The sequence below is a fragment of the Cervus elaphus genome, chromosome 20, assembly GCF_910594005.1.
Source record: "Cervus elaphus chromosome 20, mCerEla1.1, whole genome shotgun sequence".
NCBI lineage: Eukaryota > Metazoa > Chordata > Mammalia > Artiodactyla > Cervidae > Cervus > Cervus elaphus.
The window spans coordinates 88,261,399-88,276,434 of record NC_057834.1 but is presented as its reverse complement, the minus strand read 5'-3'; the positions used below and the strand labels follow the sequence as shown (position 1 = coordinate 88,276,434).

The window sequence follows — 15,036 nt, the reverse complement described above, 5'->3', positions numbered from 1 at the left end:
TTATTTAAAACAGAAATCTTCATTCTTTTCCTACTCTTCACATGTAAAAAAACTCTGAGAGGATACAAATTGGAGTGCTATTAAGTCTTTCTTTAGTAATCAGAATGGTAATGCTCATCTATGGGGTCTGTTTCATATCTAAAACCCAGATATGTGAAATGCTGGATGTTTAAAGATATTTTTCTAATCTCCTTGTGTCATCTTGCCCACACCTTTCTTTTCCCCCCGCCCAACTCGCCTTTATGAAGTCTTTCCAAAGCAGTTAACCTAGTTTTCTTAGTAATAATAACTCTTTTGTTTCACACTTCTTTCATCAGTTCATATAGTTTTAAACTAAATTACATAATTAGAGTAATAGATACAATTGCCACGAAAGGGTTTGGGAGTTGAGACGACTGCTTCCTGGTGATGTCCGTCTCAGGCGTGGGAGCCCGCTGTGCACCCTTGAGCGGTGAGTGCCCTGGGATCTGGGTGACGTGGGGTGGGGGTGGGGAGCCCGGGGAGCCCAGAGTCTAGTGGATCCTTGGAGCTGCAGACTGATTACCGGGGTCTCCTGTGTGAACTGCATTCCTCTCATCACTCATCCCCAAGAGAGGCCTTATGCACATCCATTCAGGAGGAGTGAAATGGGGGATTTAGGGCTTGGCCTGGCTGGTTCGAAAAGCTTAGACGGGCCAGCACCCTACAAGTAAGCCAGATTAACAGCATTTACAAACATTAAAAAAACAAAGCTTTTCTTTCCCCTGAAGGCTAACAGGACTATCCTGCCTGGTTTTATGTATAAACCAGTTGATTTACTTCCCAGAATCAGGATGGTAGAGGAACATGGCTTCTTTCTTCAGCCATAAAAACTGCCTTTCTGGAGGCCAAGCCAGAATGAAAATTTCAGCTTTTGTTTTGGTGCCACCAAGTGACTTGCTTTGAGATAACACTTTGGAGCAGAAGATGACTTGACAAACATAATGATTCAAAATAAAAAAAAATCTGGGGTGAACAGGCAGTGCACAGAGAATTTTTAGGGCAGTGAAACTACTCTGTACGATACTGTGATGATGAATACATGGCATTATTCATTCTTGCAAACCCACAGGATATGCAGCACCAAGAGTGAACCACGATGTAAACTGAACTTTAGGTGATGTGATGAATCTGTGGAGTTTCATTGATTGTAATGAATGTACCACTGTGGTGGGGAGTGTTGATCATGGGGGAGGTGATGCATATATTGGGGCAAGACGTGTATGGGAGAGCTCTGTCTTCTCAATTTTTCGTGCACTTAAAGCTGCTTTAAAAAGTTGTTGTTCAGTCACCAAGCCATGTCTGACTCTTTGTGACCCCATGGACTGCAGCATGCTAGGCCTCCCTATCCCTCACCATCTTCTGGTGGTTGCCCAAGTTCACGTCCACTGAGTTGGCGATGCCATTCAACTATCTTATCCTCTGTCACCTTCTTCTCCTTCTGTCCTCAATCTTTCCCAGCATCAGGGTCTTTTCCAATGAGTCAACTCTTCGCATCTGGTGGCCAAAGTATTAGAGCTTCAGCTTCAGGATCAGTCCTTCCAATGAGTATTCAGGGTTGATTTCCCTTAGGATTGACTGCTTTGATCTCCTTGCAGTCCAAGGGACTCTCAAGAGTCTTCCTCAGCACCACTGTTTGAAGGCATCAATTCTGTGGCACTCTACCTTCTTTATGGTCCAATTCTCATATCCGTACATGACTACTGGAAAGACCATGGCTTTAAAAAATAAAACCTATTAGAAAACAATCTTTCATTCTATATCACATTTTCTCTTTTAGCTACTGGTGTTTCAGGTGAGAGCCAGGTGCATAGAGACATAGGGAGGCTGGCTGACTTCTCAAGCCTGGATGACAATCCCTCTGTGAAGTTCCAGCATTCCAGAGCCTGGGTCCTTAGCTTCATACATCCCAGAAATCTTTAATTTCTTCAGTGTATCCAGACTTGGGCAATTTTCTAGGGTTATATCATGCTTACCAAATTTACAAAAGACTTGTTGATAAGTCAGAACGCCTGTGTATTACTTTGCAATCAGAAATGTGTATATAGTGGCAGACCAAACATAGGTGTTAACTGAGCATTTCCCACCCTGCAGGACACTTCCATGGGAAGACAAATTATATGGAGTAGGTTGCTTGGTGAAATCTCAGTGGATGTGTGTAAGGTTATTTATCTTGGAGGCTAGTATCATTCAGGTTGAGGCTGTCTTGACTGCCATACGTCTGTACATGACTCCAGCCTGGTCAGTGCTGGTGACTGACCTCACCTTTTTCTGTGGGTATTCTGTTGGAAACTCTGTGCTGAGTGAGTATTTTCCTGCTGTTAATTTTCTTCCCTCCGATGGGACACAGTGTGACTGCCAAGGCAGATGCTGTAAACTTGCTGATACAGCTCTAGTCTCCCGAGCATCTGTCAGGTCATCGTGACCAGCATGAGCACTGTCAGCTATCATTTAGAGGTTTGGGGTTAGGGGAACTGTCCTCGGTACCACATGATCTTTTTTTTGTGTGTGTGTGGACTATTTTTAAAGCCTTTATTGAATTTGTTACAATATTGCTTCTGTTTATGCATTGGCTTTTTGGCCACAAAGCATGTGAGATCTTAGCTCCCCAACCAGGGATTGAACCTGCACCCCTGCATTGTAAGGTGAAGTCTTAACCACTGAACCACAGGGTAAGTCCCTCAATTATTATTTTTAATAATTTCACTCTCAGAGGAAAACTTATGTTTATGTTTTGGTGACTCTGTCCTCAAATACATGTTAAAATTAACATGTAAAATCCTACCCACCTTGGTGTAGATCCCCAATAGTGAAACAGGGCTTGCTAAAGATGGAAATTACCCTTGATTATAAGGAAGGATGCATTCGTGCAGATCACCTGATGTCCTTGAGTGCTCTGTACAGATCTCACTACCCGCTCACATACCACAGCCTGCCCTGCAACTCTGCATCAGAGCTCAGTTATCTCCTGGGCTGGTTGCTGTGTCTTCCCACCCCCACCTCCATCCTCGCCCCAGACTGCTGCCCCAGAGTCCTCAGTCAAGAGGACCCGGGGGATACCTTCAGGAGCTCAAAACTGGTGGCCTGTGATTGGAACCCGATCCACAAATCTTTTCTTTTTGTCATTGTGTTGTTTTAAAGTTTGATTTAATTGCTAAAAGTTAAAAATCTGGCACAAAACTGAGCATTCATTTTCTTTGCAAACAAACAGAAGATCTGTCTGCGCAGTGTCTACTTTCTGACAGGGCAGGCAGTCGCTGGAGTGGCCTAGATAGGGTACCTCCTGGGAGTCATCCTCCATTTCCATTCTATCCTTTCACTCATTTATGTTACTGTCTGGTACTAAGGGGTAACTCTTGATATGTTGGAAAAGCGCAACCGAAATAAAACACACACATAGAAAGAAGCAGCACCCTGTGAACTCTTGTTCCATCATGCTCCCTGTTCTCTGCTGGCTTCTCAGAGGACCTCCTGAGGACCCTGCCTCTCTCATCCATCCACATCTGAATGTATTCCTTGTGCTTCCAAGAGGTGTGGTGGTGAAGTGTTGTGGAGAAAGGCATACAGACTTTGGGTTCACAAGACCTGGATTTGAATCCCACCTCCAGCTGCTTCCCTAGTTGCTCAAATAGTAAAGAATCTGCCATCTGCAATGTGAGACCCAGGTTTGATCCTTGGGTAGGAAGATCCCCTGGAGAAGGAAGTGGCAACCCACTCCAGTATTTGTGCCTAGAGAATTTCATGGACAGAAGACCCTGGTGGTTGTAGTCCAGGGGGTGAAAAGAGTCAGACATGACTGAATGACTAAAACTTCACTTCTGATCTCTACTGAGTTCAGTTTCCTTTTCTGTAAAGTGATGGCTCTAACTTGCCTCTTAGGTTAGCATGAGAATTAAATGGGATTTTGTAAAGTGTCAATCAGAAGGTAGGTCCTCAAATAATGGTGCCTCCATTCCTGTCTTCTATGAAGACATGACTCTTTCCCTTCTTCATGACCTTGATGAAGTCCAGCTGCACACCAACCTCTGCCTTCATGCCACATAGACTTCTTTACTCTTACAATAAAACCAATTGTTTTAATTTTTGTTCCTTGTAACTTCCAGTCTTTCCCATCAGCACATTTCACATATTCCCTTTTCTTTTTGTAGCCAGACCTCCAATACCTTTCTATAATTTGAGAGACTCTTGTATGAGAAAAATGGATGACAGGTGAATTTATTTTGGGAAATTCTATCAAGGTGCATAGCTTTTATCAAATTTCACAATAATGTACAAAAATTTGTGATGGAAACTCCATTAGCTTTTATAGTCATCAGTTGAAATTCTTAATATATGTACCTTTCCCTATCCATTGTATTTTTATAGATATGGAGCCCAGGTCAAAAGCTGGAAAGTCATCAACAGGAAAGATTGGCACGGGAAGGGAGACACTTCGTCTGAGATCGAAAGGTCCTGCCACTGTGGAGGAAGTGGTATGTTAGGTTCACTTAATTCCTATTCGGCTTGGAAATGCATGAACATTCATGTTTGTCAGAGCTGAAAATAAAGGTAAAATCACAAGATTAAGTAAAATGCCTGTATTCTAACTAAGGCATGGTCTTTAATTCATTGCCTACTTAAACAATATGAAAGTTATTGAAGGCATTTGAGAAGGAAATACAGAAACTATGTGTGTGAGGAGAGATTGTGATACAGCAGTCCTCAGCTACCTGCAGTCAATTTTTTCTAGAGTATACGGACATCTGGACTGCCTCAAAAACTTAAATCAGCCAAAGCTCTCTGAGATCTAAGAAGAAGTCACTGAGCCACCTGTAGGAGTAAACAGACTTGAGATTTTGATAGTGAAAGATGATGTTCATGAAAACCAGCCTCCTCAGGCAAAGCATTTGATAATCATATGGTCTCCTCTTTCATGTCCCACATCCCTTCCATCAGCAGATCCTGGTGGATCCACCTCCACAGCAGACCAGAGCAACCAACTTCCCCCCACCTCTGGCCCCACCACTCTGACCCAAGGCACCAACATTATCTCAACTATTGTGGTCACCAGCTCATGCTTCCTGCTGTCTCTCTCCCTTGCCTTCTTACCCTCTTTACCCACATAGCAACTAGGGTTATCCTTTGAAAATACAAATGAGATTGTTACTTTTCTGTAACAATCTGTTCAAAATCTTCCAGTGGGTTCCCTCAGAGTAACAAGCTAACACCCGCAGAGGGACCAGCATGATCTGACTGTGTGTTTCTCCTCTGATCTCATCTCTGCCTCTCTCCTCCTGCTGCCCCCTACTTCAGCCACTTGAGTCTCCGTGCTGTCCACAAACACTCTAAATACATCCCCATCTCAGGACCTCTGTATGAGCGGTTACATCTGGCTGATGCTCTCCCCGCTTATGGGCACGGCTCACTCTCTCGCTGCCTTCAATTTCTGTCTTTGTCCCTCCCTGTCTAACCTCTGATATGCTAGTTTAATAGCAGTTCCTGCCACCTGCCCTCTGCCCGATATTCCTTGCCCTTTATTTTCTCTAAGGCGCTGAACCTGTTGGGCCTCACTGTATCTTTGTTTCCTTTTTGCCCCTTGTCTTGTTCTCATCTGACCTGATCAACTGCCCTATCTCCAGCACCTAGAACAGTGCCTGACAATTCAGAGGAGCTCAGATCTTTGAATTTAATGAGTTAGTGAGTGATTCACGTATGCCTGATGGGAGGAAGGGTTTTGCTGATTTTGTCTATGAGAAGGTCAGTATTTAAGTGAAAAACACCAGGAGAAGAGATGAATGGAAGGAACGAGAGCAGAAGAGGGCAGCAATGGTGAGGATTCAAAGTGGCAAATGCAGGCCTGCTCACCTCAGGAAGAGAGCAGTGATGAAGCCCTCCGGGGCGGGGAGGGCAGGACAGGCAGGCCTCTGAGCTCCAGAGTGCCTGCCTGGGGTGGGAGGGATGTGTCTGTGTCTGTCCTAGGGCTCCCAGCTGCTCGAAGAACAAAAGAGTGAGACAGATGAATGGTAAGGAGGCTGTTATCATAGGATCCAGAGCTTGTGGGGGACGGTGTCAGGGTCAGTCATGGGTGTGGTTTGTTGGGGCAGATACTTAAGGAACCACGAGGCCAGGGTTGTCTTCCTGAACGTTGGAGTCACCCAGATTGTTGTCAGTTTTGGGGACTCCAGAGGAAGATTCCGAGTTGGGTGTCTTGTTGCTGGGTGAATGGGTAGATTGAAATGGAGGCTGGTGACAGCGGAGAGCCAGAAGCATTTTTGAAAGTGAGAGATGATGAAGTTTGTGAAAAAACCCTGGGCAGTAACTTCTGGTCATTTCAGAGTCTTTACTTTTTCGGTGCCCAGCCTGCTGCCAGGCATACTGCTGAAGGCCAGTACGTGTTCATTGAACAAGTGAACACACCTGGGTGGAAGAAAGGCCTCTGTAAGAGGGTGAAAGGACAGTGGGAAGGAGCTGGGGGCCCCAGCTGTGCTTTGCAGTGGAGGCTGGGAGGGGAAAAGCAGACCTTCAAACTGCTTGCATAGGAGGTGGAGTCGGCAGGAAAAGCTCCATGTCACTTCAGGAGGGGGGCCGTCTTCTAACAGTTCATGTGGGTCACACAAATCTGTTTATTTATGAGCAGCAGCTGTGTATCAGGTGCTGGAATGAAGAAGAATAACTGAAGATCTGCCTGAGGCGGTGGGAAAGATTCATTCCAAGATAAACATCTAAATCTCTCTTCCTATTTGCATAGCCTGTTTCTTGAAATAAGGCAATTAAAGTAGCTCATAATAAAGGGGGAAAAAAAAACTAGTTTGGCACTAATATTAAATTTGATACAAATGACCTGTGATTTAATTTCAAACAGTAAAGATTTGAAACCAAGCAGCCCCTCATCACCTAGCACAAATTCTGAAAACTGAACAGTACTCCACTTGCATGAGTTACTTGGTATGTTTGTTGAGACAGGCACAGTCCAGGTGCTGGTAACACAAAGGTGATTAAAGACCTTGCTTTTCCTTTAAAGGGAAGAGGCATGAAAATAAACTGTTACAAACCAGAAGGGCAAGGTTAATGTCACAAGGAAGGGGCTAGCTGATGAGCTACAGTTAGGAATCAGTGAAGAGGGAAATTGGGAGAGTTGCTTCCATAAGAAATAGTTGAGTTAGTCACAGATGGAGAGTGTTCTGGGCATGAAATGATAATGGATATGGGACCTTGTAAATGTCCGTGAGGCTGGAGTGTGGCTGCTGAAAGTATCTGGTGGGAGGTGTTGACACTGGAGATAGAGGCCTGGGTCAGGGCATGAAGGGTCTGTAAATAATGCTGAGGGTTGGGGGGTGGCTATTTAAAAATTGCAAGGGAAGCAGCAAGTCGGTTTTGTGTTTTAGAAAAATCCCTTGGTTTTAGGGGATGGAATGTTGAACAGACAGGGTAGATTTGCGAGGGTGAGGATTGCAGGTGGGGAGACCAATTAGGAAACCTCTGCAATAAGAAAAGACGAGGGAGGATTATTCAGTCAAAAGAAGGAAATCCTGCCATTTGTAGGTTGTGGATGGACCTGAACAATAGTGTAATACGTCAGAGAAAGACAAATATTGGATGACCTCAGTTTTATTATCTCCCCCTCTCCCATTCCAAACAAAACAAACCACACCTTGTATAGAAACAGAGCAGATTGGTTGTTGCCAGAGACAGGGAGTTGGGCAGGTGGGGTGGGTGAAATGGACGATGGGGGTCAAAAGGTACAAACTTTCAGTTATAAGGATGTCCTGAGCATGGACTCACAGCTTGGTGGTTATTGTTGATAATACTGTATTATATATTTGAAAGTTGCTAAGAGGCTAGATCTTAAAAGTTCTCATCACAAGAAGAGAAAACTATGTGTAGTGATGGGTAACTAGACTTACTGTGGTGATTTTTTTTTTTACAGTATATACACATATAAAATCATTATGTTGTATACCTAAAACTAATAGTATTTGTCAATTATATCTCAATTAAAAAAAATTAGGACTGAACACAGGCAATCAGAATGTGAATGGAAGAGGGATGATGAGATCAAGAGCTGTTTAGAATAGTACGATCTTGGTGGCCATTTTTGTGTGAGAAGTACTGATACTTGTCGCAATAACCTGCAATGTATCTGGATAGATGCAAAGATAAATATCTAAGTTACTTTGCATAGCCTGTCACTTTACACAGACTATTCAAAATACATTGTAAAGAAGTCAAGAGTGATATATCATGTCTCCTGTCTCATTGTTAATGTAAATAACTATTTATATATTATAATACATAATACATATATAATACATAATACATATATACATACATATAAATAAAATATATGTGATCATGTTTTTTCATAGAAACTTTTACTAGTTAGGAAGAACAAAAATACTTTGGTACCCTTAATACACATATTATGTATGTAGTTGATAAAGAATGCATACAGTAGTCTCCTCTTATCCACAGCAGACACGTTCCAAACCCTGCAATGGGTGCCTGAAACTGTGGATAGTACTGAATCCTGTGTATACTGTTTTTCCTGTACATATATACCTATGATAAAGTTTAATTTATAAGTTGGGCATAGTAAAAGTTGATGACAACTAATAGTTAAATAGAACAAGTAGAAAATGTACTATAATAAAAGCTGTGTGAACGTGGTCTGTCTCTTCAAAGATCTTATTTTACTGGACTCACTCTTCTTGTGCTAATGTGAGATGATAAAATGCCAGTGTGATGAGATGGAGTGAGGTGAATGATGCAGGCATTGTGGCATGGCATTAGGCTACCATTAGCTTTCTTACTCTAGGTCAGGAGGATCATCTAGCTGTGATGACAGGGAAGGTTGGATCTTAGGAGCATATGATGTCGATGTTTGGGGGTTCTGGGATGGAGCAGATGGTGTGAGGTTTTATATTACTCAATGGCACATGATTCAAAACTTAGGAACTGTTTATTTCTGGAGTTTTCCATTTAATAATTTTGGACCTCAGTTGACTGAGGTAACTGAGGAGGAAAGCAAAACCACAGATAAGGGTGCAGGACTACTGTACAAATAATTAGATGTATGTGTTCAGGATGTTGTAGTCTTGGGGTGAGCTCTGCCCTTTTCAAGGCACAGAGGACCCCTTGAGATCTAGTCATGTCTGGCGCTCTATTTCCCATCACACGGGATGTTTTGCAGTCCCTTTAACCTGCTGCACTTTTCTATCAGACTCTGTGACCCCACACAGACTTCATGTCTCTATTGTCTTCTATCTGTCCTGGTTTATCTGACACCAGTTAATTTTGAAAACACAGTTCTTAAGTCACCTTTCTGAAGTCTTCCTGGACTCTTAGAGATTTAAATTTACTTCCACTGGGACTTCTCTGGTGGTCCAGTGGTTAAGAATCTTCCTGCTTATGCAGGGGACCTGGGCTCTATCCCAGTTCTGCGGAGATCCCCAGATGCCATGGGGCAACTAAGCCTGAGTGTTGCAACTACTGAGCCCATATTCTAAGGTCTGTGAGCTGCAACTACTGAGCCCTTGAACCTCACCTAATGAAGCCCACACACAGCAAAGAAGACCCAACACAGCCAAAAATAAATTAATAAAAAAATTTATTTCCCCTATGATGTCTCCGTGCCTTTGACATCCTTTAGAAATTGTCCTTATTGTGGTTAAATAGCTATTTATTTTCACATCTCTCTCCCTTCTAGATTGCTAGCTGCTTGGAGATAGCATTCCTAGTTTTTCTTCTTTGAATCTATAATACTTATCACAAACACTAAAAATAAGTATTTACTGTATTGATTTGTATTGAATTACAGGGCACATTCTAGATATATTTCCATTAAAATTAGCTGAAGTACACAACCAGGAACTGGCTCCACTTCAGATTTCCCCCATGTATGCCTCAATGTTCAAGAGATTGCATGTAAAAATGTCTTATTTCTCTTTTCTTCGATAAAGCCTTCTGAAACCAAAGAAAAGGCAATTGGAAAGGTTGATGATCTTCTTGAATTATACATGGGAATTCGAGATATCGATTTAGGTAAGATTATACTATTTAAAAAAGTCTTATATGTCTTAATTTTATGGAACTTAATGCTTATTTATGTCTTGCTTGCATTTATAGTCAATTATACTTTTCAAGGTAAAAAGTATTTGTGGAGTGATCAAAAGCATAATGAAAATGAAGATAATATATAAATGTAAGAAGAACACTTGGCCCTTATCACTTACTAGTTTTGAGGCCTCAAAGTCAAGTCAACTTTTCTAAACCTCAGGGTTTTATTATTTTTTTTAACAGGAAAATATTTAACTATTTTTAAAAAGTTGAAATATAGCTGATCTTACAATATTGTGTTTCAGATGTACAGCAGAGTGATTCAGTTATATATTGATATATATTTTAGATTCTTTTCCACTATAGGTTTTTACAAGATATTGAATATAGTTCACTGTGCTATATAGTAAATCCCTGTTGTTTATCTGTTTTATGTGTATATCTGTTTAGTGTATATCTGATAATCCCAAACATCTAATTTGTCTCTCCCTCCCTTTCCCCTTTGCTAACAGTGAGTTTGTTGTGTATGTCTTTGAGTCTGTTTCTGTTTTATATATTAGTTCATTTATTTTATTTTTTAGATTCCACTTGTAAATGATATCATATGATATTTGTCTTTGTCTGATTTACTTCACTCAGTATGCCAGTCTCTAGGTGTTAGCATATTTTTCTTTATCTGTCTTACTTCTACTCGTGTTGCTACAAATGGCAATATGCCACTCTTTTCTATGGCTGAGTAGCATTACATTGTGTGTGTGTGTTTGTGTATATGCATATATACATATCATATCTCTTGTATCCATTCATCTGTCAGTGGACACTTAGATTGCTTCCATGTCTTGGCTCTTGTAAATAGTGCTGATGTGAACACTGGGATGCATATATCTTTTTGAATTAAAGAGTTTTGTTTTCATCTTTTCTGGATATATGCCCAGAATGGGATTGATTGCTGGGTTATTATTTTTTAAAATTAATTAATTAATTTTAATTGGAGGCTAATTACTTTACAATATTGTAGTGGTTTTTGCCACACATTGGCATGAATCAGCCATGGGTGTACATGTGTTCCCCATCCTGAACCCCCCCCCCGCCCCCCTCCCCATTCCACCCCTCAGGGTCATCCCAGTGCTCCAGCCCTGAGCACCCTGTCTCGTGCATCGAACCTGGACTGGCGATCTGTTTCACATATGATAATATACATGTTTCAATGCTATTCTCTCAAATCATCCCACCCTCGCCTTCTCCCACAGGGTCCGAAAGACTGTTCTTTACATCTATGTCTCTTTTGCTGTCTCGCATATAGGGTCATTGTTACCATCTTTCTAAATTCCATATATATGCATTAGTATACTGTATTGGTGGAGAAGGCAATGGCACCCCACTCCAGTACTCTTGCCTGGACAATCCCATGGGCGGGGGAGCCTGGTGGGCTGTAGTCCATGGGGTCATGAAGAGTCGGACATGACTGAGTGACTTCACTTTCACTTTTCACTTTCATGCATTGGAGAAGGAAATGGCAGCCCACTCCAGTGTTCTTGCCTGGAGAATCCCAGGGATGACGGAGCCTGGTGGGCTGCCATCTATGGGGTCACATAGAGTCGGACACGACTGAAGTGACTTTGTTCTGCCCGTAGTCCGAGTCCCCGGTCGGGAAAGAAGACTCCTCGAAACAATGCAACTTGCAATAGGGGAATTTATTACTGACTCGAGCCAGGGCCTCCCGCCCTCACCAGGTATGTGAGGACAAAAGGCCCCAAGCCCCAGTTCTCTCGGGTATTTATTAGATCAAAATAAGCAGCAGGTAGTTGGCACAATCGGATTGGTTATACAGTGGGTAGTTGGCGTAAGCGGATTGGTTACACAGTTGCAAGGTAATTTTTGTTGGCCCTACGTGGGGCTTTCAGCTTTCCCCTGATAGGTTCCCTTTCTTCTGGCTAGGCATATGTTGATTGGCTGGCTCCAGGAGGCCTGATAATTATGTTACCCCAGGAAACCAGGCCTACTCCTAATCTAGGCTGCCTGTCATGGTGTAGCCGTGACAGCCTCACATTTCCCCCTTGTCTGTTGTTCAAGTAGAGGAATCTTCCTCTTTACCCTGTGAAATTGACTGATATTGTTGTCTCAATACCATAATTTGGATGGTATTTAGGCGCTCCCTAATAAATGAGACCAGATGGTTTAAAATGCATGGACCAAAGGTCAGTAACAATATTAATACTATGAGTGGACCCAGGAGGGTGGAAATCAAAGTGGTCAACCAGGGGGAGCGCTGAAACTAAGATTTAAACCAGCCTTGTTGGGCTTCTCGTTTTTTCTTCCATTGGGCTAGTCCCTCTCTTATTTTCTGGAGAGATTTTTGCACTACCCCTGAATGGTCGGTATAGAAACAGCATTTTTCTCCCAGTGCTGCACATAATCCTCCTTGTTGCAGAAACAACAAATCTAAACCTCTCCTATTCTGTAACACTACTTCAGCCAAGGAGCTCAAGGATTTTTGGAGGTGCGAAATGGACTTTTCGAGTTGCTCAATGTCTTCATCTATTGCAGCCCTTAGTTGATTATACTGTTTATCTTGCAATGTTAAGGCTGCGATCCCACTTCCCGTTCTTATAGCACCCAATAGGGCTGCTAAAGTCAGGGCAGTGACTGGTTCTCGTTTTACCCTATATTGACTCAATGGTTGTAACCTTGGTTGCAGCTCTTCTTTTGAGTAACAGTTTAGCCGGGGGATCAGGTGGACTAGGACACAGAAATCTTGGGAGGCATTAAGTGCTGCCTTATGGACACACGGGGTTATTCCGGCGGAGCAAGCCCATCACCCGTTTTTTGGCGGAAGTACCCACTGGTGAGTAGAATTGGGGTGACTTGTCCTAGGGACTGAATTATTATCACATAGGTGTTGATAAGTCTTAGGGATAGTTCCTATACAGGTGCCTATGTCCGTAATGGAGCCTACTGTCAACCGGCCTGACCAGGTTGTTGCTGCCATCTGCAGGCCGAGACATCAGAGGTCACATTGAATCTTGAAAAGGCAACCGCCTCATAATAGGGAGGCCTAATTTATAGCAAAGCCAGCAACCATTTGTTAAGTCCGGACGAGAGGCATTTAGGGTGAGATAAGCTGAGGAGATCATTTTCATAAGGGGGTCTGTTAGTGGGGACATGTTAACACTGGGGGGTCCCACGGTGCCTGGAGTCTATCTATTAGCCTGACTTTGGTTCTGGGAGGGAGGCTTTGGGGTTGTTCCCCGGTTTGGTCCTAAGGCTACTTTGGGTGCCAAATAGAGCGGTCCCAGTTTTAATCTAAGTTCGAATCGGAATCCTGTGTCATAGCCAGTCTTGTAAAGACGGAGGCCCCAAGCTCGACCAACATCCCACCTGGTAAATTTCTTTCCTTTGTCTGTGAATTTGATCTGTAATGGGAAACATTGCCCGGGCCTGGATGATATTCCCTTAGTTGGACATTTTTGGGAATCTGGGGGTGATTTTACCTGAATGAGGTCCCTGTCGGAGTTGGTGAGCCAATGGACTGTTCCCGTGGTTTTGCAACCCCAAGTGGTGCAATAAAAAGAGTCAACTCTCCCACATTTTTCAATTTGGTTCCGATCCCTTTTTTCTTCCGGGCAGACATAGACAGGCACCTGTTTGTAGTACTGTGGGCCTTTCCGCTCACAGTTATGGGTGAACAGACCGAAAGAGCCGTGGGCAAAAAACTTGGTCAGTTGGTGGGGACCAAACCCACTACCGTCAGCTGCCAGCACGCACAAATCAAAGGTCAGTACTGGCCACCATGTCCCTTTGGGGGCCACGTTGGAGCTCGAATTAAGCACTTCTCCAGTCTCAGGATTGTAGATCATCCAAGTCAGGTTAGCTGGCTGATGGGGGTTGTGGCTGGTTGCTCCTGGGCTGGTGAAAACTGTTACCAGCAGGATGGTTAAGAGGGCTCCCGTCGTACGAGTTTTAGTTTCAAAGGATTTGACGGGTGAGGTCTTGCCTCCCATTCTGCTTGCACCTTCTCCTGTTCTTCCGGGGTGGCTTGCCGCACGTGATTGCAGTGAACCCAGGGCCCGATCCCGTCGACCTTAACAGCAGTAGGAGTGGTAAGGAGAACAACATAAGGGCCTTTCCATCTAGATTCTAATGCTTTAGATTGGTGTCGTTTTACCCAAACCCAATCACCCGGGCCAATATTATGTGAAGGGATGGTCCCCTTGCTTGTTTCCTCGTGTATCTCTCGAATTAATTTCCAAACATGGCTATGCACCTTGCCTAATGCCATCAGTGATTGCTGGAATTGTCCCAAGGTAGGGGGTGGTAGGCATTTTCCCTCGAATATAGGACACACAGGAGGGGGTCTTCCTTACAGAATCTCAAAAGGGGTAAGGTTCAGCTTATAAGGGGTGTTACGCTCTCGAAAGAGTGTGAAGGGAAGGAGGGTCACCCAGTCCCCGCCAGTCTCTATTGCCAACTTTGTCAAAGTTTTTTTTAGGGTCTGATTTATTCTCTCAACCTGTCTTGAGCTCTGGGGATTATATTTACAATGTAACTTCCATTTTGTCCCCAGAGCTTGGGCCAGCCCTTGTACAATCTGGCTCACAAAGGCAGGTCTGTTATCTGAGCCCATAGTCACTGGCAGCCCATACCTAGGCACTATCTCCTCTAAGATCTTTTTAGCAACCACTGTTGCTGTCTCTCCCTTAGTGGGGAAGGCTTCTACCCACCCCGAGAAGGTATCTACCAGAACCAACAGATAGCGATACCCGTACTTGCCTGGCCTTACCTCAGTGAAATCTATCTCCCAGTGTTGCCCTGGCTCTTCCCCTAGGTACCTCGTTCCAGTGTGCTGCCTTTTCCCTGTCTTTATCAGCTGGCATGCTTTGCAAGCCTGGATTATTTCTCGTACAGTTGCATTTTGTCGAGGGAACCTCAGGCAGGCTGTCTGGAGAAGAGTCAAGGTCTTTTTTTCTCCCAAGTGTGTCGTTG

At 43.4% G+C, this 15,036-nt stretch overlaps 1 protein-coding gene across 1 annotated transcript in view; it reads left to right on the top strand.

The window, feature by feature from the left end:
- Nucleotides 1-15,036, top strand: part of GIPC2 (GIPC PDZ domain containing family member 2) — a 103,629-nt gene that overhangs the window by 57,288 nt on the left and 31,305 nt on the right. Inside the window, exons 4-5 of the mRNA XM_043877986.1 lie at nt 4,384-4,490; nt 9,957-10,038. Coding sequence (XP_043733921.1) covers nt 4,384-4,490; nt 9,957-10,038 — 189 coding nt within the window. The remainder of the gene's footprint in view (nt 1-4,383; nt 4,491-9,956; nt 10,039-15,036) is intronic.